We start from the raw sequence: 25,667 nt of genomic DNA on the forward strand, positions 1-25,667 counted from the left end.
TTTTAAGTTCTCATGAAGAGTTGATTATTTTTCCGGATGGTCGCACCTGAGGGTTGTTAATACTACCTGAAACAGAAAGGGTTCATCCTGTTGGGACCATGAATGTGTATTTAGTCAATTTCCCTACAACCAAGCCTTTAGATTTGGATTCCTCTGGGTGGGGGGGGGGGAGGTAGTTGCAGAAAAAGTATAATTTTTTTTGAGGCAATCGTGGTGCTAGAGGAAAGGTAGAACATGAATCATCATCTCGGGACCATGAATATCCAGCATGTTAGTTTTCTAAGATGTCGTCGTGGTTGTACAGTTTGATTGGTTGATATAAAAGGAAAGGTTCTTTAGGATCCTCTGGAGACCATGAATATCCAGTAAATTTGGTGGTTCTTGTTTTGAACGATTCTTCACTGATGAAAATTTTGAGAATCTAAGTGGAAAGGCTCAATAATGATGGTGGCTGAGAAAAGGTCAGACGAAAACCACAATCTGCAAGAGTTAACTTCTGGAGACCACGAATATCTGCAGTCTCCTGGCAGTGAAAATAAACTGCTGTCCAGTTGTGTCTTTACCAGGCAAGTGAGCCCGAAGATCAATTTAAGAAGCTGGCTTTGAGTGTTGGAGAGGCCAATCAGAGGGTGGAGGGGGGGGGGGGGGGGGGTCCCCAGAGAGTCAGCAGCTGATGGCAGCATGAGGCTGAAACATGCTCCGACATGCCGGAGTTCAATTAGAGGTGTTTGTGTCTGTCGGCTGTTTCCAGCGATTCTGTGTTCACGTCTTCGTTAACGAGGCTCCTGGACGCTCCAATCAGCAGCCGCCATCTTTCTTTAGGGCAGCGGCACCTTTTCAACACTTTCTAATGACGCATCATTTACAGACATTAGATTTATTAAATAATTCTCTCGTGTTTAATAGGTTGGGTTAAATCGATTTTTGGACGAGTTCTTTCATAAATCGGTCGGTATCGAGTTCAATCCCAGGATTCCCCCCAGGAGGGGTTCAGGGAAGGTTTCAGACTTGATCTTTGGCTGGTTCTGGACTTGGTTTGAACTAGTTTTAGACTTGGTCTTTGTTTCCGACTGGTTTTGAAGAATCTTAAAGCTTTGGACCATTTACAGCCTCTTCAACCATTTTTGTGTTTCAGAGTTTTGCTTTAAGGTCCCTCAGCAGTGACGGTCTGGAGTGGAACCAGCCCCCCCGACCCGTTTTCACAGCCTCCCGGCCGCCGGGTAAAGAGTGAGGATGAAGAGGATGAAGAACAAAGTGATTCACACTCTTACACACTCTTTTTGCTGCATTACATCATTATCTCACAATCTCTCCTAAGATGGCGTCTTTTTGATTCCGTGGTGCCGAACCCAAAAACGTTCGGCCGCCCGCCGACGACCCAAACGGACCGTCAGAACATCGTGTTTACAGCCTGTCCGAGTGTCTGAAGGCTCGAAGTCTGTTCGTAGACGTCTCTCAGATTTCTGAGTGAAATGGGGTCTTTGTACTCGGCGTTCAGTAATTCCTCCCGGCTTTGATCATTTCCGTGTAATGTTCCAGCACATAATGTTCCACCGGCTTCCAATTTTCACTGAGAAACTCGTTCCTACGGCAGAAAGCAATTTTCTGACTCCGTCTCAGCCTTTCAGAGAAGATCTGAAGCCCTCGTGAAGAAAACGTCACCGATTCCTTCACAATGAGGTGACAGATGAAAAGAAAACAGGTCAAATCAATCCGTTAAACAGGAAACTCAGAGCACCAATCAGAGCGCGGCGAGCAGGAGGAACACGATCAACATTTGTAAAGCTGATCCGATCAGTTTGATCCAAACCAAGATCCATTATTTAGTTCACTAAATGTAAAAAAAAAAAAAAACAAGACGCAGTTCAACAGTCTGAAGGTGGGAAAATAAACCTTAAATTACAAAAAGAAGTCCATAAAGAAAACTGTCAATTTAAAGAAAACACAAACAGATTCATTTAGAATCGGGACTGGTTTTAAACTGGTTTTAAACTGGTTTTAAACTGGTTTTAAACTGGTTTTAAACTGGTTTTGAACTGGTTTTGAACTGGTTTTAAACTGGTTTTAAACTGGTTTTGAACTGGTTTTAAACTGGTTTCAAACTGGTTTTAAACTGGTTTCGAACTGGTTTTAAACTGGTTTCAAACTGGTTTTAAACTGGTTTTGAACTGGTTTTAAACTGGCCTAGGGACTTCTGTATAGGCATGTTTTAGGGAAGGTTCTGGACAGGTTAGGGTTAGATGCTGACGCTGGATGTTCAGACTGGTTGTCATGACGATCGGACGACTCCCGACGGCGACAGAGGACGACGTAGACTTCCGGCATGTCTCCCGTTGTCCTCCTCGGTCCTGACGTCCGGCCGATGAAGACCACGTCTGTTGGAGTAGAAAGCTCCCTGCTCCGGTTTGATTGACAGGTGATTCAGGCCGAGGCCCGCTTCGCTATCGCTCTCTTTATCTTCAATACGAGCTCCTTGTTATATTTGGCATGTTGCTAAGGAAACGGCTTTTTATTCTTTTAAGAAGTACTCTTGCCTTCTCCCGTGGCGGTGGAACGAACCGTGCCGAGGTTTTCTCTCTTCTCGTTCCTGAAGTGTTCCTTTGACGCAGGAACAAAGAACCACTCCGCGGCCGGCGACTCATTATTTTTCATTAAGTAAAAGGTGCTCTGTAATCACTGCGCTCTGCAGGCCGGGATTCAGCTGACCGGAGAACACACACACACAATATGGATATACAGTCCTCAGAATAACAGGCGCCTGAAGGCATCAGCGCCACTTCAGCCCGCTCCAAATAATTGGGTTAATTTAGCCGTTTAGTGTGATGACGCCTGAGGACGGCGCCCACGAAGTCCAACAGAAACACCAAATAAAGCGAGGCGGCGGTTCGGACTGCAGCCTTTATCTCCTCCTCTGGGGCTTCTCTCCGAACCCCATTTATTTTTAATTGCTTTTCGCTGTTTGTCCGCATCTTTGTTTACGTCTCTGCGACTTCTGATAAGCGAAGCAATAATAGGAAATTAATTTGAATACACGCAAGGAGGTAGCGAGAAATGTCAGCCTGTAAGAATGAAAGCGGAGCAGCGATTCTTCTTCAGATGTGAAGCTCGTTCTGCTGCTTTCATTAGTTTTCTGCTCACATCTCCACACGGCTGAACAGCAGCTGGCCGAACACATGTAAACACGGTGAAGGTCAGAGGGCAGCGGCTCCACCGGTTAACGGAGGGAAGTCCGACTGAGTCACAGCGGGAAGAAGAGACCGGGCGGGTCAGGAAGTGAGGAAGAGGAGGAAACGGCCTCCGAGTGATGAAGACACAGAGACACTCTTCTTACAACGACCATATTGGTTTTAGACCTGATTTAAACTAGTTTCAGACTTTTATTTTGAAGTCTACATAATTTAATAATGCCGCGCTTTAATTTTGAAGGACACGATTCCCATGACCCAGCGGCCGGAGACTGCCCCAGTTGCCATGACAGCAACACTCTCGGGTGGCTCCGCCTTCAATCAACTCTATCAAACTCAATTTCTGCTAAATCTGGATTTTTTTTTTTTTTTTTTTACATGAACTTTGGTGCATCTGCTCGCTCCAAAATACTACAACACCCATAAACCTCATCAGCCTGTTGCCATGGAGATGACGAAGCAATGCATCTCACAGGACAGTCCCCCCCCCCCCCCCGTTATGATGCATTCATGTGCCGTCACAAAAACTGGAAAAACCTCTGTGCAGAACCACCTTATGGATTTGCCCGTTTTTAGCACACTTCACACACATCCAGGTGAACTGATCTCCCACAGCTCCTCTTCCTCCTCTTCCTCCTCCTCTTCAGTCCAGCACTACATCCCCAGCACCACCTCCCTCCACCCATCACTCACACCGACCTTGTCGAGGAAAAACAAATTAAAGCCCCATTTATTATGCGGCGCTCTTTGTTAGCGGCTGACTGTCGGTGCAAGGACGCCCCCCCCCCCCCCCCCCCTACGGCTCAACTCGACCCCAAAACCTCCCCCCGACACTTTAACACACACACACACACACACACACACACACACACACACACACACACACACACACCGAGCAGCACTCAGATTATTCAGCTTCTCCTGATCAACTGTTGCTGGTTTTAAAAGAGTTTGTGTTTCTGCAAAAAACACACACACACACACACACACACACACACTCTCTCGAACACACACTCTCAAACACACTCTCTCAAACACACACACACACTCAAACACACACACACACACACACACACTCTCTCGAACACACTCTCTCAAACACACACACACACTCAAACACACACACTCACACACACACACACACACACACTCTCTCAAACACACACACACACTCAAACACACACACACACACACTCAAACACACACACACACACTCTCTCGAACACACACTCTCAAACACACTCTCTCAAACACACACACACACACACACACACACACACACACACTCTCAAACACACACACACACACACACACACACACACCTGAAGGTCGACGGCCGTTTAAACAAACATGATGAAGAGTCTCAGTTCTTCATCGGAGACGTTTCATCAGAACGGATCAATAATCTCAGAATCGACGTGTTTACACAGAAAAACAGAAAACCATCTGAACGGAGATAAATTCAACATGGATCTGGTAAAACTCACAAAACACTCGACGTTTCCAGATTAAAGCTGCTGTTGTGATTTTATATGAGAATAGAAACATTTCTATTATAATGTAAATGATACAAATTTAATTTTAACAGTTAAATACAAAAAAATTAAAAACATCAATAAACTAACATAATTTAAACACAAACTGAGTGAAAACCAAAAGCAATAAATCCATTGAAATTTAATTGGCATCAGTTTCATGAATGAACAAGTAAGTTTTGTTATTTTTATAACATTACTGAGGACGTTCGTCTTCGTCTCTGAAGTTTCATCTCTTTTTAAAAAAGGAGGAAATGGAGCTTTTTGTGAACAGACAGTGAATAAAGTTGACTTTAATGAGGATTTAAACGTTTGAGCTCGTTTTGAGGCCTTTTGTATAAAAATGTATGTTTTTTTGCTGCTTTTATTCCATTACATCAAGTTTGATGTGAAATAAAGACGTGCTGGTGTGTTTGAGGAGAATAAACCTTGAAGATGAATATTCACTCCTCGGCTTCAGTTACCAGGCAACTCACAGACCTGTCGGGAGGAAAACCCGGCTGAGGAGGAAGAGGAGGAGGAGATGAAGCCGACCTGTCAGAGCCGCATCCTTTAAAACATCAGCTCAAACCAGGAAACACCCCCCCCCCCCAGTTCACCGCTGATCCAGCTCATCAGCGTCTCACCGGGAGATAAACTGTCATGTAGCCTCATGTTAGCAGCTGAGCGGAGAGCAGCCCGGCCTTCCTCCTCCTCCTCGTCCTCCTCCTCCTCCTGTATTTACACACTCTCTCCTTCTAACAGCACGGCAGGGCTATTAATAGAGCGGCGGCCCTGATCTGGGCTCTGGGATCTTCTGGCTGCAGCAGAGAGAGAGGAACCGGAGGAGGAGGAAGAAGAGGAGAAAGGAGGAAGAATAAAACTCTAAAAATAGGTCAGATTTTACTACAGAAGAGTCGTCTATATTAATTGATCTGAAGCCAATAAATAAAACTGATCAGAGCAGGTTATCAATACTGCATCAGTACGAGGTTATCGTTCACCTATTATACCCTGAAACACCAGCCTGGCTCCGCCCACTTGTCAATCACAGCTTTCTTTGATTACAGTCTGGAAACTGTTTGAATTAATGTCTGCTCAGCTGGCCCTGAAGGGCGGACCAATCAGAGACCAGGGGGGCGTGGCTACGTGCAATGATGCTGAAGTGTGTCCAAGGATTGCTCCTGGGCAAATATTGCTCTTTAACCCCGCCCCTCACCCAAAACACAACAACAAATGGCAGGAAGTGATGTCACAAATCAGTATTTCTCAGCATGCCTTCTTCCTTCGTAACTTCTGAGAATAAAGCAACCACATTGTTTTTTAAATGAAGGTGTGACTAAAACCAATAACGTTAGCGTCATAGAACCCGACTTCTGCTCGTACGTACGATAAATCAAACTTCTGCTGACGCAGCGTAAACAAAACGATCACGTGACCATCTTCAGATTGTCCAAAGAAAACACACCGAGCCCAATCAGGAAATCTAGAACACGAAATAAATAAATGACTGCCGACAAACATCAGCAGGTTCTGTTCCAGCTGGAGCCGTGAGTCACGGGTCACATGACCCGGCGGAGAGAACAGGACGAGGACGGTGGTATTTATAGGGGAGTGACTCACACACACACCACTCTGTCTTTAAACCCAGCGCTCACTTCCTGATGGAGAAGAACCGGGCCTTCAAAACAAAACCAACCAGATGGAGGAGAACCGGGCTTTCAAAACAAAACCAACCAGATGGAGGAGAACCAGGCCTTCAAAACAAAACCAACCAGATGGAGGAGAACCGGGCCTTCAAAACAAAACCACTGAGATTGAGAAGAACCGGGCCTTCAAAACAAAACCACTGAGATGGAGAAGAACCGGGCCTTCAAAACAAAACCAACCAGATGGAGAAGAACCGGGCCTTCAAAACAAAACCACTGAGATGGAGAAGAACCGGGCCTTCAAAACAAAACCAACCAGATGGAGAAGAACCGGGCCTTCAAAACAAAACCACTGAGATGGAGAAGAACCGGGCCTTCAAAACAAAACCAACCAGATGGAGAAGAACCGGGCCTTCAAAATAAAACCACTGAGATGGAGAAGAACCAGGCCTTCAAAATAAAACCACTGAGATGGAGAAGAACCGGGCCTTCAAAACAAAACCAACTAGATGGAGAAGAAACGGGCCTTCAAAATAAAACCACTGAGATGGAGAAGAACCGGGCCTTCAAAACAAAACCAACTAGATGGAGAAGAAACGGGCCTTCAAAATAAAACCACTGAGATGGAGAAGAACCAGGCCTTCAAAATAAAACCACTGAGATGTAGAAGAACCGGGCCTTCAAAATAAAACCACTGAGATGGAGAAGAACTCACTACCCTCAGAGCTTCTCTCTCGTATCGTCACTTCAAACCAACCTGACGTCGACATGCGAGCGTCTAATCTGTGAAAAGACGACGGTGATCTGCAGCAGGTGTTAAAACCCTGATCAGATCTACAGAAGCAGATTATGAGGGATTATTGTTTTGGTTACAAACTGGATTAATTACAGGAAGAAACATCTGGACCGGGAACAATGAATCAGGTTTAAGGTTGATTTTAAACATCAAACACTCAGAAATATGAACAAAGTCTGTGATTTAAGAAGATTTACAACGAAACTCTGAGGTGATTTAACGGTGAGACTTTATTTGATCTGACTGCAGTTAGAAGGTGAAAAACATTGTGTTCAATAATCCATCGAAGCTTCCAGCTGCTGTTTTACAAGGTTTACTTCACATTTAGTTTAAAATATTTCTTTGAACTCTCTGTTTGACGTTTTATAATAACTTTTCGGCCCCCTGCTGGACGCAGACGGTAAAATTAAAACGTTAACTTTGGGCCCCCTGCTGGACGCAGACGGTAAAATTAAAACGTTAACTTTGGGCCCCCTGCTGGACGCAGACGGTAAAATTAAAACGTTAACTTTGGGCCCCCTGCTGGACGCAGACGGTAAAATTAAAACGTTAACTTTGGGCCCCCTGCTGGACGCAGACGGTAAAATTAAAACGTTAACTTTGGGCCCCCTGCTGGACGCAGACGGTAAAATTAAAACGTTAACTTTGGGCCCCCTGCTGGACGCAGACGTTCTTCTGAGGACGTCTTCGACCTTAAAGCATCTTTTCGAGGCGTTAAACATTATTCAGCAGATTCAGGTTCAGACTTAAAGCTTCGAGATCCATCAGAGAGCACAAAGACAACGTTGAGCAGCACATTTATTTTTCCTACAGATTTATTTCTCTTAAAGATTTTCTTCTCCGTCGGTTCGACTTCAAACCTCCGGCTGCAGACTTCCTGAGTCTTTGTGGCGCCGGCCATCCTCACTTCAAAGCACAAAGAGTCTTCTGAGGCAGAAACTTTGAAGTGATGTGGAGATGGAGAGCAGCGGCCGGCGGTGGGCGGAGCCTGTACGAAGGATTCTCCCCAGAGGCTCCTCCCCCTGCTGCACCACAGAAAAAACTGAAAACTCTGCTCTGATTGGGTGGAGGTTCCAGGCCCCGCCCCCTGTGTCCGCTCAATAAAGCAGCCCCCAGCTTCAGTCTTTTATTTTCTTAACGACAGGAAGCAGCATTTTAACTGAAACAGGAAAAATTATAGAAACTGCTGGATGTTATTTTTCAAAATAAAAGACAAATTTACGCATTTCTTCTCTGCTGAAAATGAAAACACTGGAATCTTCATCAGCCGACCAACGTCTACCTCAACTTGATGCTGAAACTTATTAGAAAATAAAAGTCCGGCTGACTTTTACAAACACATTAATTCTCACTAACGGATTATTTTTCTCTTGTTTTGAGTTCAAGTTGATTTTATTCGTCTGATGTTAAGCAGCAGTTTGTGAAACGTATAAATAAAGTTGATTTAAAATGTCGAGCAGCCACGAAGACGATTTCTTCAAACTTTGCCCTTCAAACAGGTCGAGTTTAAATCATTTTGTCCACCTGCTGCTTCCAACTGTGAACTTTGATTTGGATTATAAATGAGAAAGAAAACACACTGATATTACCAAGTGCAGAAGACCTCCGTCTTCATTAGTTTAGAGTTTAAATAAAGTGAATTCCTTCTTGGGTGTAAATAACATCTGTTTGTTAAACTGTGTAACGATGTCAGCGGTAAAAGCTCGGAGGTGAATTCCCAGCGTTGAGAGAAGAGGAAGCGTCTCGGAGCATTAAGTCCTCACCGGGCCGTTTTCCAAGGCGATGTTTGTCGCTGCCGCTTTGATTAAAGGGATTTTGGGAGCTTATGTTCCCCACAAACCAGAAAAGGCATTATCAGTATTAGAGCAGCGATGCCTGGAGCGCCGCCGAAGATCTGCGGATGAGATGAGATCGGAGCGGGATGGACGGATTAGACGCACGGAGGCGTCGACCTGACAGCTCATCACAGCTTAACGGAGCCGCCATCCCGGGACGCCGCAGAAAGATCTGGACCCGGGACCGGAGCGGCGCCAACAGGGGGCGCCGGAGGAGTGACGCAGAACTGACACACCTGGACCTGGTCAGACGTCTGGACCGGAGGTCCGTTTGGTTCCTGCAGGTCTGTTTGGTTCCTACGGGTCAGTTTGGTTCCTACAGGTCAGTTTGGCTCCTGCAGGTCAGTTTGGTTCCTGCAGGTCAGTTTGGTTCCTGCAGGTCAGTTTGGTTCCTACTTTTTCAGAGGCTCTTTGAAGTCTCCTTGTTGTCCAACTTCCTTTTATGGAGACTCAATAATGCACATGAAAAAGCAGGGGATTGTGGGAATGAAGGCCGAGGACACAGGCCCCGCCCACACGCCGCTCCGATTGAAATGCAAGTTCTGTTTGAAACGTCCACGACAGGAGACGGTTTCCAAAACAATCAGCCAATCAGACGGCTCGGCTCTGTGACTGACCTCTTTCTGCTGATGTGTGTTTAACTGGCTGACTGAGTCTATTGTTTGTTCCTAAAAAAGCAACACACAGACACACACACACACACACACACACACACACACACACACACACACACACACACACACACAGCAGGCTGAGAAGGAACCAGCTGCAGGAAAAGACAAAAACATTCCTCGTTCGTCTGCTCAGAGAAAAACACACATCTTCATCTTCGTCGCTCTTCATCATCTCACATGTACGAAACAAAAACTCCTGCGTGTTCAAACCGACACGTGAAGGAAGCAGCGTGTTCGGATCTGAAGTTCAACTAAAATAACCAATGTCTAGTTTTCACACGAATAAACTCCGAAGTTAAATATTAGTTTACAATAAAAGCGTGACTGATGATCTCCGCATGCCATAAAAATGCACAACGTTGAATTAACTCATTACAGCTGTAACACTAATTAATTTAAGTCCATTGAAAAAAAATTATTAAAATAATTAAACTAAAACATTTTTAATGAACACTTCAATTAAATCATTAAATTTAAATATGATTTTAATTAATAATTCAATTAAAACTCCTGTATTCGGTAGTTATCAGACGTCTGTATGAACTGGTGGGAGAATAAACGTTAAAAGGTTTATTTCACCTAAATTTAGCTTGTTTACGATCAGATGTTTGTGCAGCTTTTATTTTGTTTTTATTTTAGAGAAAAAAAAAAAAACGAAAAGCAGAAAATAACTTGTTCTCAGGTTTTAGCGGTAATAATAATAATAATAATTTTTTTATGAGTTTTTTTTTCTATTTACAGGCGAACGGAGGATTATTTTAAAAGAAACTGTTTAACGAAAACTCTGAATAAAATCTGAAAAAGGCGTCTGAATTAAACCGTGTAACACGTTGTGAAGTTGTTCGTCACATTTACTCCGTCAATAAAAACATTCGTCAGAAAAAGATCTCCAAAGAGAAATACCACTGAAGGCCACCAGAGGGCCGGCTCCAAGGAATAAACTGTAGCCATAGAAACACCTGTCCGTCAACTGAAAGGTAAAGAACACGTATGTAAACAAGGGCAGGTCACGTGATAACATCACAAGGACATAGGAGGGAAATCGTAACCACGTTGTTTCTTTTCCTTGAAGCTCGACTGTGATCTGCTTCCCTCTAGTGGACAGACGAGTGTATTACACTTTTTATAATAACTAGACTCCCATTCAACAGCAGCGACTCCTCTCCTGCACGTCTCCGACTGCAGTCACTCAAACTAAACGTGGTTTTGTTTCTGTTGCACATTAAATATCCGACATGCCGGTCGCTCCGTGAGACTCGCTCTGATTGGCCGGCCTCTGAAAACACAAACTGTCGCTGCAAGTCGTTCAACACGAGTTCAACAGATCAACTGAAAAACAATTAATAACCTGCAGTCGTTATTCACAGAGCGCCGCTCTTTAATTACTCGTTTAACGTCGGAGCCAATCAGGTGTCAGCGTGCCGAGGAGGCCCCGACTCAGCAACCGGACACCACGTCGGCCGGCTGGACGGTTATTAACAAGCAGCCTTCTTCTGCTGACTGTTTATCATCTCTGCAGCTCGGAGTTAGAGAGCAGATCAACAGTCTGATCACCGATCGATCGATCGATCGACCGACCGACAACACGACGTCCTGCCGGCTCTCGTTTCTGTTTCCTGAAGCTGCGACTCGGCGTCTCGTCAGATCAACGTTCAACTCCTCCAGCTCTGAAACGGGCTGAGCTGTTCCCTCTGCTCAGAAACAACAACAACAACACTAATAATAACAACAGCAAAAAACAACAGCAACAAAAACAACAATGACAACAACAACAACAACAGCTGCAACTGCTCACTGAACACAACCTGCTCTGAGTGTTTCATGTTCTGCAGCTCAGAAAGCAGCGCAACATGTTTTATTTACATTTTTAACTATTATTTATTATGAATAATAATAATAATAATATTATAATTTAAGAGCGTTCAGGACAAGCGTCCGGTTTATATCTGCCAGATTCTTCTTCTTCTTTTTAACCCCTTAAAATAAACTATTTAAATATATTTGTGGATCCAATAAGACCAAAACAATTCTTTACAAAAGCTTTAAATAATATTTCCCTAAATAAAACGGAGATTCTTCTTTAAAGCTGCTTAACCGGAAATCAAAGCAGAGTGCGGAGTTAATGAGGTTATTACATGTTTGTCTTCGGCTTCCTGACTGAAGAGACGTCGCTGTGTCCTCTAATCGCCGCTGATTGACAGATAAGTGGTGACTCAAACCGACTGAACTCCTAATGTCTTCTGCACGAAGCCGCTCACGTACCGCCGTCGCTTCCGTGTCGAGGAATCTGCTCGTGTCTCGTCGTCGTCTCCTCAGAGAGACGTTATTCATCGTGTCAGCGGCCGCGACCGCGTGGGAGGAAGAGGAGGAGGACGAGGAGGAAGGAGACGCTGGATGTGCAACACACAACGTGCAACTTTAAAAAACCTCAAATAAACACAGGCTTTTATTCTGAAGGCCCGAAACGGTGGAAGGGCACAGAGGTCAGAGGTCAGAGGTGAAAACCTGCTGCCACGACAGACAGGAAGTTCATTAAAGGGGCAAATTTTTTGTCACGTTTTTTTTTTTTAGACCTGAAGACTACGAACCAGAACAGAACCTCAGAAGGTCCCAGCTAGCATGTAGCTAACAAGCATCTAACAAAGCTAACAAGCATCTAACAAAGCTAACCAGCAGCTAACAAAGCTAACCAGCAGCTAACAAAGCTAACAAGCAGCTAAAATAAGCTAACAAGCAACTAACAAAGCTAACAAGCAACTAACAAAGCTAACCAGCAGCTAACAAAGCTAACCAGCAGCTAACAAAGCTAACGAGCAGCTAACAAAGCTAACAAGCAGCTAAAATAAGCTAACAAGCAACTAACAAAGCTAACAAGCAACTAACAAAGTTAACAAGCAGCTAAAAAAAAGCTAACAAGCAACTAACAAAGCTAACAAGCAGCTAAAAAAAGCTAACAAGCAACTAACAAAGTTAACAAGCAGCTAAAATAAGCTAACAAGCAACTAACAAAGCTAACCAGCAGCTAAAAAAGCTAACCAGTAACTAACAAAGCTAACCAGCAGCTAAAAAAGCTAACCAGCAGCTAACAAAGCTAACAAGCAGCTAAAATAAGCTAACAAGCAACTAACAAAGCTAACCAGCAGCTAAAAAAGATAACCAGCAACTAACAAAGCTAACAAGCAACTAACAAAGTTAACAAGCAGCTAAAATAAGCTAACAAGCAACTAACAAAGCTAACCAGCAGCTAAAAAAGCTAACCAGTAACTAACAAAGCTAACCAGCAGCTAAAAAAGCTAACCAGTAACTAACAAAGCTAACCAGCAGCTAACAAAGCTAACAAGCAGCTAAAAAAGCTAACCAGTAACTAACAAAGCTAACCAGTAACTAACAAAGCTAACCAGCAACTAACAAAGTTAACAAGCAGGGTTGAAGTTTCACTAAATAAAGTTCTCATGTCAACAAAATCCAAATCTAACAATAGAATCATAAAGTCGGACTATTGCAGGAATAAAGTTTGACTTTCCCAACAAAGAAATCCATATATTTAACAAAAAACTTCAAAATAAAAGTTATAAATATCAGGAAAATAAAGTCAGACTCGATTGTCAGAATAAAGTCATAAATTTGAATAAGAATAATTAAATTGAGACTTTTCGAAGGAAAAATTCCACTTTACAACGATTACAACACCATGAGACCATTATTTTGAAAGAAATAATTGGAACATCCTAGAAGCTGTAAATAAGTTGCAATGTAAAAGAATAAAGTTGTAAATATAATGAAAAGATTCTTTTGTTGAAAAAACAGTAATAAAATTAGAATAAGGTGTATTTATTTTTTAAGTAAAGAAGTAATTACATGACCAGAGGATGTGTTTGTGTGTTTCAGAGCTGAGTCAGCGCTTTCTCGACTCTCAGTGCTGCTGGGTAATAAGGAGCCGTCACACAGGTGATCTGCTACCTGTTCACCTGAACACACACACACAGTAAAACCCTGACACTTTTAAAAACACACTTTAAATGGGCCAATCACAGAGCTGCAGGAAGTTGCCTCTAACTTCAAAATAAGAGCCACAATCTCACTAGTTTGAGAGTTCAAAGGTCTGAAAGGTCATCAACACTCACTGAAGTGTTACGATCATAACTTCTGTTCTAAGATCATAAAACAACCCCAAAGGGATTCATGTATTATGTAAAATAAATCAACAAAATTAGCGTTATTGAACCTTGAACTTTTTTTAACTTCAATTTTTACGTAAACTTCAGGTCAAACCCCGGCGGTCTGTGATCCGATTGGACGGAAGTGAAACTCACGAGATCTCCAATAAAAGCAGAGTGTCTCTGTAAACCTGAATAAATGTGTTTTCAATATTTTGTCTGTTCAGACAGAAAAAACTAAAACGAGAAGCAGCGTCGACCTTCACTACGACGCCTCCAAAATAAGGGCGTGCTTCCCCGAAGCGCTCCACATAAAAAGAAAAGCAGGTTACTACGGCGACTGATCTCTGAGCGTATCCTGCTTTCTGCTCACAGCCGGAGGCGAGTCGGAGGACACGCAGACTTTAAACACGATTAAACCTGAATTGGTTTTAAAAGAGGTTTTTTTGGGGCATTTTATCTCAATATTTTATTTTTTTAATCACATTGAGTTTGATTTAAATAAGATTTTTTTTTTTTTTTTTTTATCCAATTTAACAGTAAAACAACAACAGGGAATGTTTTCTTGAACTTTTCATACTTTAACTACATGATGCTGATAGTACTTGTTGTACTGTGGTATATTCACAGCATGTATTCGTACTTTTACTTCAATGAAGCACCTGAACACATCCTCCTCCTCTGATTGGTCTGATGTCGGCTAATTAAAAGGTTGAAGTCAGTAATCTTTGCATCATGACGTCAGAGTCATAAGATCAACAAAAAAAACAGCTGGAAATAATATTTACTGAAGGAGCGTTTTGGTATTTTTTGGCCTCCTGTCACCAGATTCATGCAGGATTATGGAAGCTCCTATTGGCTCCAATGAAGTGTCAATCAAACGGGCAGCGTGCAGACGCCAAGAACACGTGTAATTTGAAAGAATACCACAGCAGCTCAGGATCTAACAACACGTCTTAGACTGAATGCTCTACTGGACCTTCACAGACTGGACGGGACCGGTTCTGAACTAAGAGGCTTTTTACAGCTGAGTAACGAACGACATCATCATCTCGCAGGTGATCAGCACACGTGACCTCGACCGTGACCTTTGAAACACAACATTAAAAACATTTCAGGCTCCAGACCCCGCCTCCTTTTTGGCAGGCCGTCCAATAGAAGAAGCCGTCTCGCACCAATCAAAGACATCAAACACGTTACAGGTGGAAACTCTCCCACACACCTTCACGTCTCCATGGTTACAGATGCTGCCCTTTGGTTTTTCCCTCCTCACGTCAGAAAACATTTTTTTTTTTTTGCTTGTTTTTGTTTTCAGACAAAAAACGAAGAAAAGAAACTAGTCGCCTTCACCCGACAGGTCGGGGAAAAAAGTGCTGCCATGACGCAACGCAGAGCAACACACACACACACACACACACACACACACACAGACACACACACACACACACACACACACACACACACAGACACACACACACACACACACACACACACACACACACACACAGACACACACACACACACACACACACACACACACACAGACACACACACACACACACACACACACACACACACACACACACACACACAGAGATCAAGGATGCAGCTTCATCGAACTACACCTGCAGACACACCGAGTTTTGTTTCTAATCGCTCTTCATCTCCCTCCTCTTCCTCACTGGTTCTGGACTCAGACTTCCAGCTGGAGGCCTCAAACCCGCGACCCTGAAACGACCTCCGGGCTCCACAGACGAACACGTGTTAGTTATGTGAGCGGAAAAACACTCGCAGCTGGAAAACTTGAGTGTGTATTTTTTGTTTTTGTTTTTTTAGGTTGATTTAGATTGTTTTAAATCTCTGCAGGACTGGTTCTGGTTCTGGTTCTTGGTTCTGGTTCTGGTGTGTAAGAGGAAAAGCAGCAATTCATACGTGAGGAAGCAGCAGGAAAAATAAAAAATAAAAAATAAAAAGTAAAAGGTCACGTTTTGTGCTTGTTTAAAAAACGTCTCTGCTCTGCTGACTGGGCTCTCTGCCTGCACCCCCCCCCCCCACCCCACCCTCCTCACAAACCAAAAACAGCATCAAAGCAATCAAAATGGTAATGTTAGGCATGAATGGGGCCCCTCCCCCTCCCCCCCCTCCTCCTGCATGAAACTCTGCAGACTTTTCTCCTCTCCATGTTGGAGGGGGTGGGGGGAGAACCCCCCCCCCCTTCTCTCTCAAAATGGAAGCTTCCACTACCAAACTACAGAGAAGGAAAATAATAATAATAATACAACAAGGATCCAGATTTAAAAGCTTCACACCACAAATCCGGAGCAGAACGCGGTTTCTGTAAAAAGAGCTCGTGTTGTTGTCTTCGTTCAAGTTTAATGGGTTTAAAACTGGAGGCTGGAAAACTGCATTCCACAGGAAACGGGTCGATTGAAGGCAGGCAGGCGTCGAACAGCTAAAATAAAACTACACAGCGACGGGCTGATAAATATCGACCTATTTTTTTTTAAGCTTGAATTCTTGCTCGCTTGATGTGAGGGGGAAGTTGTGTGTAGCTGCAGCCGGGGCTGGGACCGCCCGGCGGGGCGGTGCAAAGCGGGGCACGGAGGAAGCCGAACGGGAGCTGGCCGCGGTGCTGAAACCTCCGCCCGGCTCAGCTCAGCAGAAACACCGCCTCAAAGTTAATGTAGGACGAACGGTTCGTTCAGAAAGACGGTAACGGGAAGAAAAAGTGAAAGCGTCAGAGTGAGCGAATCAAATGCACCGCTGGGGTCACGTGACCGAGAAGAAATAATACCAGCAGACTAAGTGTAAAGTAACAAAACCGGCCGTTAAAAGAGGTTAAAAACCGACCCGGTTCTGCTGGTACCGACTGGTGGAGCCGGTCTGACTCCCGCCGGGATGTTTTCCGGCAGACAGCCGGAACCAGCAGCTCCTTTCATCAGCCCGAACCTCCACTCTCCAGAAACACGTCGACCTACTCAAAATGGACGCTAACATTTCTCAACATTACACAACTTTGAGACAAGAAGCCCGGCGGGTAGGCCGAGGACCGGGGGCCCTGCTCCAGGACCGGGGGCCCTGCTCCAGGACCGGGGGCCGGGCTCCAGGACCGGGGGCCCTGCTCCAGGACCGGGGGCCCGGCTCCAGGACCGGGGGCCCGGCTCCCCGGTCAGGGCCACCGGGGGGGGGGGGGGGGGGAGGAGGAAGCTTCTCCAGCCAGCGGGCACGCACACACACACACACACACACACACGCACACACACACACACACACACACGCACACACACACACACACACGCACACACACACCTCTACAAGCCAGCCAGCCGGAGCACGAAGCAGCGGCTCGGTGTCCCGGTGTCCTCACGGTCCACCCCGCACAAAGCACCTCATTTTAGGGGCAACGAAAATGAAACTTCGCGGCACCCGTGATCGGGGTCGTTCCCCCCCGCAGAGTGTCCGCGGAGAGGGCCCAGAAATAAAGCCAGATTTTCTGCTGATAAAGTTTCTCGTCACTCCTCCGACCCGCCTGCCGGGCTGGAGGCTGCGGAGGCTCCGGGAGGACGCCGCGGTTTTACCTGCCGGTCCCGCTTCATCTGGTGCAACTAGTTTAGAAGCGACGTGACGGCGGAATGTGTCGAAAACAAAGTGTGCAAGTTAAAGAGTGAACCGGGAACAAAGCGATGGTCGCCGCTCAGGTCCGTTCAACACCTCATAAATATTCAGGTCGCGTCCGGACCGCCGCTCGAGCACCGCCGCATTATCTCCACATTCTTGTTGCTGGCGGAAAAAACAGCCCGACGGAGCGGCCAAAAGTGCACTCAATCACCGGGACTCGGCGGCCGCGTCGCCGGCAGACATTACCGGCGCCGTGTCGCAGAGTTGTTCCCCCGGAGCGGCTCGCCTCTTCATCCCGTCACATCTCCTCCTCCTCCGGCTCCCAAACACCAACAAGGCTCACAATAACACGATGCTTCATTTACCTGATGACATTGGATTTCTACTTTCAGCGCCTCCTGAAGGCCTTGTAGTTCCATGTTCCGGCCAGAAAAGCACTTTTCTTCCACTTTCGACGCGGCCGAGACGAAGTTTAAGTGAATTAAAGATTTTTTAAAGCGACAATAACAATTGAAAGAAGAACTACTCCGGCTGCAAAGCAAGTTCTCGCTTCTTTTTACAGGCTAGGACTCATCACCCACTTTCCGCCCGTGTCTAAAAAGTGCTCCAAACCCGGCACAAAGAGCCCGGGCTGCGGTCGGATCCTCTCCGGAATACGGCCGAACGGCGACGGGTCCGGCGGGGGGTCGGATTCGCTTTTCTTTCGGTAATTTTAAGTTAAAAACGGGGACTATATTTTGTCCGAGTCCGCGGCTTGATTTCACTTTGCCTGGGGAAAAGTTGCGCTTCGGCTGTCAATGGTAATTCTCAAGTTCCCGGATGGAGCAGAGCGAGCAGAGCCCTCCCCTTCCCCCTCCTGGTGAGCATGCGCAGTGAGCAGGAGGAGCTCCAGTCAGTGGAGCACAGTGAGGAGTATTTTCTGATTAAAAGTCGTGTTTTCACACCTGTAGTGACAAAAAAAACAAAAACAAAACGCAACTACACAAACAGGAGGGATGTATAAGGCTCAGATCAAAGTAGGATTCTTAGTAAATATAGTTTTTGTACAGCTAATGTGCAAATTAACCATGATTTCCTATTATTTTATCCAATAAAACCTCAATTATTGACAAAATAGTGCATCTAACCTGACCTACATGTTCAGCAACCAAAGCTACAAGATAATCAGGGAGTAGTATTATATATTTCATCAGTTTGTCTACATACAGGTTGTAAAAAGAGCCCGAACATAAAGACAAAACTATGGGAAATTATGGGTTATATTTAGGGGGGGAAATGCAATAACAGGAGATTAATTTATAAATCCCAACTCCACTCATACTTCAAAGTTTTTTGGAAATGGTTTGAGCAAAAACTGTCAGTTTAGTCCAAATAAAAAGATGTATTTTGTTGTCATAATGCGTTTTGTGTGTAATTTAAACAAAGAATATAACATAAAAATATTGTAAATTGTTATGTTCAATAAACTGTTAACAGACTGAACTTTAACACATGAATCTGTTTCTGCTTCATAAATCTCAGGACATTCAACTCAAAAATCAAAACTTGTTGATTTGACATAAAAAAAAATATGTTTGTAGTAATGTAATAATTATAATACGTTTTTGTCCTTTTGAGACTTCTGACTTTACAAAAGTTTTGTGTTGTGCAGGAAAAATAGTTTACAGAGTAAAAGAAACACGAGACAATATTTAAAAATGAGAATTTTAAAGTAAAAAGATTACAAAAAAACAGCTCAAATGGAATACAGCAGATTAAACCGGAGATCAAAAGTTACAGTGCAGGATATTAAATAAGATCTGATTCATTATTCTGTAATCCTCATTTGCATTTTTATGTTATGCTTCTTCTTTTTTTTTATAAGCTGATTATGTTTTTGGTTTCATTTCCTGTGTTTTAACCCTCCGTGCTCTCGGACATTGTCACAGCCTCGAATATCTTTCCCTGAAAATTCACTTCTGTGAGATTGAAGCTTCTCATTTCTCTCTGATGTGATACTAAAGCAGTTTAATGGGGAATTTGTACCATTTTTATTTAAATTTTTAGTCCAAAACTAACAGTTTAGGTGTGTTTTGGTTTCTCCGAGCCAAAAAACACATGATGTACTGAACAGGGGTTTGTTTTAAACACCCGTCCCTGAATGCATCTTTTTTTTTAAAATCTTATATAAAATGAAAAGTGGGGCAAAACACAAATATTACAATAAAAATAGCATTAAAGTTTAATTTAAAAAGCATCATTAACGACTACTTTTAGTTTGAGTTTTAAAGTCAGACATTGTAAACAGAGATGATGAAAAGAATACCAACTCATTAAAAGAGGTTTAGGGCCTTTATGGGTGAAGTGACTGAAATATAACATTGTTTATTCAAAGAGCTTACTGTCCAAAAAGCTTATGATTTGATTCATTATTGCAGAAGTTAACTTAAATATAAAAAGATTAAATAAGATGAAATGGTAGTTAAATGGTAGTTCAGTCTACGTGCATAGATTCTTTATGAAGATGTGGAAGTGATTTATGTTTCAGCCTCGAACAGTGAAATGCTTTGTTTACACCTTTAAAAATGGATGATGCACTAAAACAGGAGGTTTAAAAAAAGATGGCAGCAGCTACAGCCTGAACCTGCTGACACAGAGAGGAAGAAACAAACATCCAACATGTCGACTCGACGTGAAACACATTTGTAGTTTCTGCCTCTTCAAACACAAAGAGGCCGAATGAGGCAGTTTGTTCTCAGAAATCTCTTCTTCCCCATTTCTGACCCCCGCTGCCTCCTCCTCCTCCTCCTCCTCCTCCTCCCGCCCCTTTTGGACGCCAGCCGAGCCGCCATTGGTCAGAGCTGCTCGCGAGGCACAAGTGGGGGGCGGGAAGGGAGAGCCAATCAGGAGTTGCAAACGCAGATGGACAGGAGGGAGAACCAATACGGGCTGGAGAGGCGAGCAGGAATGGGGGCGGGGCTGCGCGCGTGGAGTATGTGATCTGAGAGTTGATGAAGAGCAGAAATGGCAGTTAGTGTTTTGAATTTACTGTCAACTCGACGACGAACAAGTTTGAAGCACTTAAATATCATCAGACTCAGAACGAGGCGGTTAGAAGAGTTTGTGTTGAGGCTTTCACGACCGAACTACAGACAGTGTTTCACCGCGGGAAGCAGAAAGTAGCACCATGGACAGAGGCAGCAGCAGCTGCTGCGGAACTACTTGTTCATGTGGATCCGCCGAGCAGCGCTCCTCTCCGGGTGTATTAACACTGAAACCCCGCAGACCTCCATCCTCCATCAGACCTCCATCCTCCATCAGACCTCCATCCTCCATCAGACCCGCAGACCTCCATCAGACCTCCATCAGACCTCCATCAGACCTCCATCAGACCCGCAGACCTCCATCCTCCATCAGACCTCCATCCTCCATCAGACCCGCAGACCTCCATCAGACCCGCAGACCTCCATCCTCCATCAGACCTCCATCCTCCATCAGACCTCCATCCTCCATCAGACCCGCAGACCTCCATCCTCCATCAGACCCGCAGACCTCCATCCTCCATCAGACCCGCAGGCCTCCATCCTCCATCAGACCTCCATCCTCCATCAGACCTCCATCCTCCATCAGACCCGCAGACCTCCATCCTCCATCAGACCTCCATCCTCCATCAGACCCGCAGACCTCCATCAGACCCGCAGACCTCCATCAGACCCGCAGGCCTCCATCCTCCATCAGACCCGCAGACCTCCATCCTCCATCAGACCCGCAGACCTCCATCAGACCCGCAGACCTCCATCCTCCATCAGACCCGCAGACCTCCATCCTCCATCAGACCCGCAGACCTCCATCCTCCATCAGACCCGCAGACCTCCATCCTCCATCAGACCCGCAGACCTCCATCAGACCCGCAGACCTCCATCCTCCATCAAACCCCGCAGTAAAGTTCAGAGGCAGCTCCCCCCCCCCCCGGAACCCGCCCCCCCCTCCCCCGGAGCCCCTCCCCCACCCGTCAGGTCTGCTGCTCCATCAGCTGCTACTTTTCATTTCATGGCTCAGCAGTGAAACTCTTCAAGTCCTCTTTTTCCATCGACTCTTTCCTTTTTTTAGGCTCCACTCGCTCTCAATGGGCTCAAAGTGCAGATATATCTGCTGCTGTTCCTGTTTGTGCTTTTTATTTATGATCGGTGTGCAGGGCCACAGCCAGGATGGTAGAAACACCCCCTCCCCCTCCACCCTCCACCCTCCAACCCACCGCAGCTTTTGTCTGAAATTAATGCGAATATTTGATGTTTAATAGTCAAGCAAATGAGCAGAAAAGAGTCAAACTGATGTGAAACAACCACAAAGACACCACACACAAAAAAATGACCACAAAGACTAGTTTAACTTTCTATTGTTTTGTCGAGCCTATTAAAAGCTCAACAATAAAGCTTTTTTGCTGTTAGTGCCAAAGTTTGACCTTCACATCATGATCAGAGAAAAAAATATAAACGCTGCTACTGGATTTGTTTTTTCAAAATAATCAGTTGTATCTACAAAACCAGAGAGGATACGCAAAAATATCACTACAACAAGAAGCAAAATAACTTTAAAATGGATAATAAAAGACGACAAATGAATGGAAAAAAAATGAAAATAAAAAAAAGAATCAAATAACCAGTGTAAAAAGACATCGATAACAAACAGATGTCAAATGATCATGAAGAGATGTTAAAATCCCCAACTTCAAAAGAACTACAGACATGAAACAACATCGAGACATAAAATAATTGTAAACAAAAATCTCTTAAAGTCTAAAAAAAACAAAAATCTCATGACTGATGTAAAACAACCACAAAAAGACAGAAAATAGCTGTACATTTTTTTAAATTCTTTTTTTTAAATGAGTAACAATTTATAATTTAGCGCCCTCTTGTGGTCAGAGTAGTTATTACGAGTGCAAAGAAAGAAGTCGGGTGATGTAGTTATGGAGCAACAAAGTCAGGAGGAGGTCGGGGTGGACGGACAGGTCAACAAAGTCACTGCTGTTTCTTTCATCGACACAACATAACTAACTGCTTGTTTATTATCGTCACCATGACAACGACGATCCTCTAACCCACTAATAACATTAACCCAGACCACGATGTCTCTTTTAACAGTGTATATTTGTGGTTTATGGCGTCAGAAGGTCGTAACGAAACACGTAAAAGGTCGTTCAGGTCGGACGATGCGTTCGGAAACAAATTCAACACGACGAGCGTTAAAACGATTTCAACTTTAAGTATATTTCCAACCAACAGATTTTTAGTGTGTATGTTTGTATAATACGAACAAATTATTGATAAATAACACAAAAATAAATCCCGAAATCGTGACGGCTTTAAACTTGAACGAGGAACGGACGTCTACTTCTGTGACGTCCTGACACGTAAACAGAAGAAGAAACATGTCTAACATTAAAGGGTTCATCTGTATAATTTAACAGTTTTAAGGAAAAGCTCTGGAGAGTCTTTAGAAACAGAGAAAGTCATAAAATTAGTGGATTAATAATCTGAAGCTTTTCTAACTTTCCTTCTGATTGATTTTCAGTGATTTGGTTTCTGATCCGTCCAGTGGACGACACGCAGGAACTTGGACAGATTTGATATCAGCTGGACGTTAGTTTTATCTTACAGTCCACCTCGGGCCAGGCCTGAACCGGCCATCTGTCCAAACTGGCAAAACCCCCGGCAGCCCGGCCGGTCCTGGACCGGTCCGCCGCTGACAGGAGATCCAGTCATCTGCAGCCTCACGGCAGGAAACTAAACATCACTACTTTTATTTTGGTGACTCACTGAATCCAGAGGTAACTCGTGATTAATGACGTCCAGATGTCAGATTGGGATTAAAGAGGACGTTTTACTTCACTGAAGCAAAAGAAACAGAACAACGATATAAAACTACTATCGCAGCCTAGAAGTTATACAAAATAAAAACAATGAAAGAAAGAAAAAGTAACGCGCAGCATAGATCCTCACACGGATAAAACCGATGATTCAAAATTCACTTTAGAGCTCAAACAAAACACTGCGTTGACCAAAAAGCTGCCGACTATAGCATGTTTATGTTTATTACATATGAATTTCCCCCCAAAAATAAATACAAATTTACAAAACAAATTATCAAAATATGTATATAAAAAAAAGATTAAATCATACAAAATTACCAACTTTTATAAAAATTTACACCAAATACTACAAATAAATTAAAGTGGTAAAATTGCCACAAAAATTGCAGAAAATATTTTCCCCAAAACATTTATATTTTACAAAATTAACCCCAAACGTAGTAAAATGTCCAGAAAAGGCCTGAACGTTCACCTTCGACCTGAGAAAACGTTTCTAACGCTGACGACCGATCAGATGTTGTGAATCTGTCAGCGAGCGACTCGTTTCCAGGAGTTAGAGATTAGAAGCTTCTTCGTTGTTTCTGTTTGATTTAAAGAGAAAAGCAGCGATCCGAGAGGAACGAGACGAGACGAGACGAGACGAGTCGAGACGAGCCGAGCCGAGCCGAGACGAGACGAGCCGAGCCGAGACGAGCCGAGACGAGTCGAGACGAGACGAGCCGAGCCGAGCCGAGACGAGACGAGACGAGACGAGCCGAGACGAGCCGAGCCGAGACGAGACGAGACGAGACGAGACGAGCCGAGCCGAGACGAGCCGAGACGAGCCGAGCCGAGACGAGACGAGACGAGCCGAGACGAGCCGAGACGAGACGAGACGAGACGAGCCGAGCCGAGCCGAGACGAGACGAGCCGAGCCGAGACGAGACGAGCCGAGCCGAGCCGAGACGAGACGAGACGAGCCGAGACGAGACGAGCCGAGCCGAGACGAGACGAGACGAGACGAGCCGAGACGAGACGAGCCGAGACGAGCCGAGCCGAGCCGAGACGAGCCGAGACGAGACGAGCCGAGCCGAGACGAGACGAGCCGAGCCGAGCCGAGACGAGACGAGACGAGCCGAGCCGAGCCGAGACGAGACGAGACGAGCCGAGACGAGACGAGACGAGCCGAGCCGAGCCGAGACGAGACGAGCCGAGCCGAGCCGAGACGAGACGAGACGAGACGAGACGAGCCGAGCCGAGACGAGCCGAGACGAGTCGAGTCGCGGCGGTTTTGAAATGTTTGGCGCGTCGACGCCGACGTGTTCGGTACAAACAGCAGCAGGTCGGCGCTCCGACGCCGCCTCAAATCAGCGCTGACATCTTGATTTGCTCTTCCAAGCAGACGGAGCCGCGGCCAACGACATCTCCACCGCTGAGGAGAAGATACTCTGACATTTGTACGGATCGCGTCTTCGGGCTTATGAGAGGTTGACAGAAATGTCAGCCAAGTGCAGTCGGAGAGCTGGCAGCCCGAATCAGAGCAGCGGGCCGGACGGTCGGGTCGACCTGTCGGACCGGAGACCGTCGACATCACGAGGACGAGCTCTCGAACCGACACGAGGGAAACACGAAGGTACTCGGCAGCAGCGCAGGAAGAGATTCAAGCAGCTGAGACGTGTTTGGAGAAGAAGAACCACGCTGACGGAGAACCTGAACCGAGCTCCGCCCTCTTTCTTTCTCCAACAGAGGAAATAAAACGTTCAGGGTTTTTTATCCGCTTCCGTTTGCCCTGTTAAAGTTACTGCATTACACTTCCTGTGTCTGTTTCAAATTAAAAGCCTCCTGGTGTTTCAGTTGACAGAAACCATTCATTTCTTTTATTGTGAAACATTTCCAGGAAGGTGTCGTGACTGAAATCAGACAATAAGACTTGAGACGATTCATCCAGAACAACCAATGAAAGTAGCAGTTTTATATTATTGGCTTTATTAAATTACAAGATTATGGAAATTTACATATAATATTGATTTTTGTATTTACAACTTAACACTGCGTTACACGATATTAAAATATTAAATGTTTTTTTTATCGTCTTTTAGTAATAAGGAAACATTTTACCGAATTTCCCCACTTTGGGATTAATAAAGTCAAACTTATCTTATAAATCCCTTCAACTTAAATATTAAAATAAACTATAAATAAATAAACAGAGCTGGAAAATCGAGTTATTGTCATTTAAAATGCTGAGTTTGAAACTTCCTGTCTATCAGGCGTTTTAATCAAACAGATTAACTTCTCAGAAATGAATTATTTGTTTTGAGGTCAAATCAACTTGTTAAAAGTGCATTATTATTTTGAAAGCGTCCTCACTTCACGTCCTGCTCGGAGCGTTTGTGTGAACCGTTGATG

At 44.6% G+C, this 25,667-nt stretch overlaps 2 protein-coding genes across 6 annotated transcripts in view; one reads left to right on the forward strand and one right to left on the reverse strand.

Moving 5' to 3' along the window:
* The window catches only part of phf21b (PHD finger protein 21B), a 50,597-nt gene extending 32,606 nt beyond the window's left edge, over positions 1-17,991 (reverse strand). For 2 of the 5 annotated variants that reach the window (XM_069139374.1, XM_069139373.1), the window contains exon 1: positions 16,661-16,846. In XM_069139374.1, the coding sequence (XP_068995475.1) occupies positions 16,661-16,807 (147 nt within the window). In that variant the 5' untranslated portion in view covers positions 16,808-16,846. Of the gene's footprint in view, positions 1-16,119; positions 16,641-16,660; positions 16,847-17,674 lie in introns of those variants that run through there. The other 3 variants (XM_069139375.1, XM_069139376.1, XM_069139377.1) reach the window with 3 other exon arrangements.
* LOC138192154 (salivary glue protein Sgs-3-like) lies at positions 17,846-25,234 on the forward strand. Its single transcript, XM_069139388.1, has 3 exons — positions 17,846-17,853; positions 17,916-18,134; positions 23,876-25,234. The coding sequence occupies exons 1-3, from the start codon at positions 17,846-17,848 to the stop codon at positions 24,633-24,635; spliced, it is 987 nt and encodes a 328-aa protein (XP_068995489.1). The 3' UTR covers positions 24,636-25,234.
* The last annotated feature ends 433 nt before the right edge of the window (positions 25,235-25,667 follow it).

Source organism: Embiotoca jacksoni, unplaced genomic scaffold (assembly GCF_022577435.1).
Source record: "Embiotoca jacksoni isolate LCO1_2020_lvr unplaced genomic scaffold, fEmbJac1.0.p SCAF_82, whole genome shotgun sequence".
NCBI classification, from domain to species: Eukaryota; Metazoa; Chordata; class Actinopteri; family Embiotocidae; genus Embiotoca; species Embiotoca jacksoni.